This window comes from Papilio xuthus, unplaced genomic scaffold (genome assembly GCF_000836235.2).
Source record: "Papilio xuthus unplaced genomic scaffold, Pxut_1.1 DF826949.1, whole genome shotgun sequence".
In the NCBI taxonomy this organism is placed as follows: Eukaryota; Metazoa; Arthropoda; class Insecta; order Lepidoptera; family Papilionidae; genus Papilio; species Papilio xuthus.
The window spans coordinates 6,193,196-6,194,866 of NW_013531700.1; the positions used below are offsets into that span (position 1 = coordinate 6,193,196).

The following is a 1,671-nucleotide window of genomic DNA, read 5'->3' on the forward strand; positions in this document are numbered from 1 at the left end:
CATCCTGCGTTGCGATGTTGCGGGACGCTGCAGAAATTACTGTTGACGTGACAATGCAATACTATCCCGAACCCGTAACAACAAACGTTTCCGTCCCCTTGCCTCCGTCCGTCCGTTACAGCTCGTTTGGGTCGTTTTTGTTGACACTTAAACTTAAGGCGAAATATTCAAATAATGTTTCTTAGCGCTGTTACGTCATTATGATGCTTGTCTGTCTTTAAAAGTGTAAACAATAAAATGGTTCAAAATAATAGGCTCATTTATATAATTTTAATTGCGGATTACACTTATAGTTATTATAAAAATATTTTTATACACGTTTCTTGTTACAAATCCGATAAGGTAGTCCGCGCTATCACATGCTTCCTGTACTCCTGAGTGTTGAAGATAATAATTGTTACAACATTTGATGAACTATAATAACCATAGGCTTTAGATAACATTTATATATGTCATCGTCACCGTGTGGTATGCGATGCAAGGCGAGTCACTGAGTCACGGCGGGCAGGTCCACGTAGCGGTGCGGTGGTGAGCGAGGACGCTCCCGTGATTCTGGCACAACCTGCCTTTTGCTTTTTTTTTTTACATAGTTGTATAATTTTTTTGTTGCTGTGCTATTCTAACATAAGAAAATGTTACATAATAACATTATAGATTATGTGAAATTATTATTATTATTTTTTATGTATATAAATGCGGCCAATAGAAGAGTCTATTTCATTCATTAGAGGCTCAGTGAGTGGTTTTTGTACATGTATTTTGTTTTGTTTTGGCAAGATGTATGACAGAGAATGTTCCACCGAGACGTTTACATACGTATTGATTCGTCCGGAGCCGGAGCCGGCCAGAGGCTGTTCTTTCCTCAACCTAATAACTCTTGTGTCAGGCAGGCATATGACGTTGTTTATTTTTATATCAACGTCATCGGTTAATACATTTTTTTTTCTTTAAAATACAACAGCGACATCCATTCCTTACACACAAAACACGCGCCAGTCGTAAAGTACAACTTCTTCATTATTTAATATTTATTTTTGTACACGTTTGTTAAAGTTTTAAGATGTCACTAGTATTAAAATATTTTTTTTTACATGAATAAAAATGAAATTGTGGTGTCTTTATGTAATATCGAAAAAAGCCACGCGTCGAAACTAAAAACTATATATATATATATATATAGTCCTTATGTTGAACCACAGTCCTCGTTTGTTCCGGTTAATGTTCCGGAACGGCTGGACCCATTTTAACGTAAAGTGACATTATATGAAGTTTAAATTTTTTAGTTTAGAGTTTAGTTTGAAGTTTAGTTTTGATCAGTAGAAATGAGAATTAATATATTATATTTTTCCTTAACCGAAAATCCTTTTATTTTGGGGTTTTAGAGAGAAGCGAATCAAAAGCTTTTACTCTTATTAATAAAATGAAAGAAAACGAAAGAAAGAAAAAGCTCTCGTCTTATTTTTCTACTTTTATGCAGTGGAAAAGACATCAACGAAGTAGAAATACGCGGGAACAGAAGGTGACAAGTTTATTAAGTGCCGTATAGATTCTAGCCGAGGACTAGCGGGCAGTAAGAGTTACAGGATAGGGCTGACTTACAGCTCTAGCAGGCGGGCGTGCAGCGGCGGCAGACGGCGCAGCGCGGCGGCGCGGCAGCGCAGGCGGGCGCCC

General features: G+C 37.5%; 1 protein-coding gene across 1 annotated transcript in view; it reads right to left on the reverse strand.

Moving 5' to 3' along the window:
- The window catches only part of LOC106120613 (lutropin-choriogonadotropic hormone receptor-like), a 20,311-nt gene that overhangs the window by 18,212 nt on the left and 428 nt on the right, over window positions 1–1,671 (reverse strand). The window contains exon 2 of the mRNA XM_013315967.1: window positions 1,600–1,663. Within this exon, the coding sequence (XP_013171421.1) occupies window positions 1,600–1,663 (64 nt within the window). The remainder of the gene's footprint in view (window positions 1–1,599; window positions 1,664–1,671) is intronic.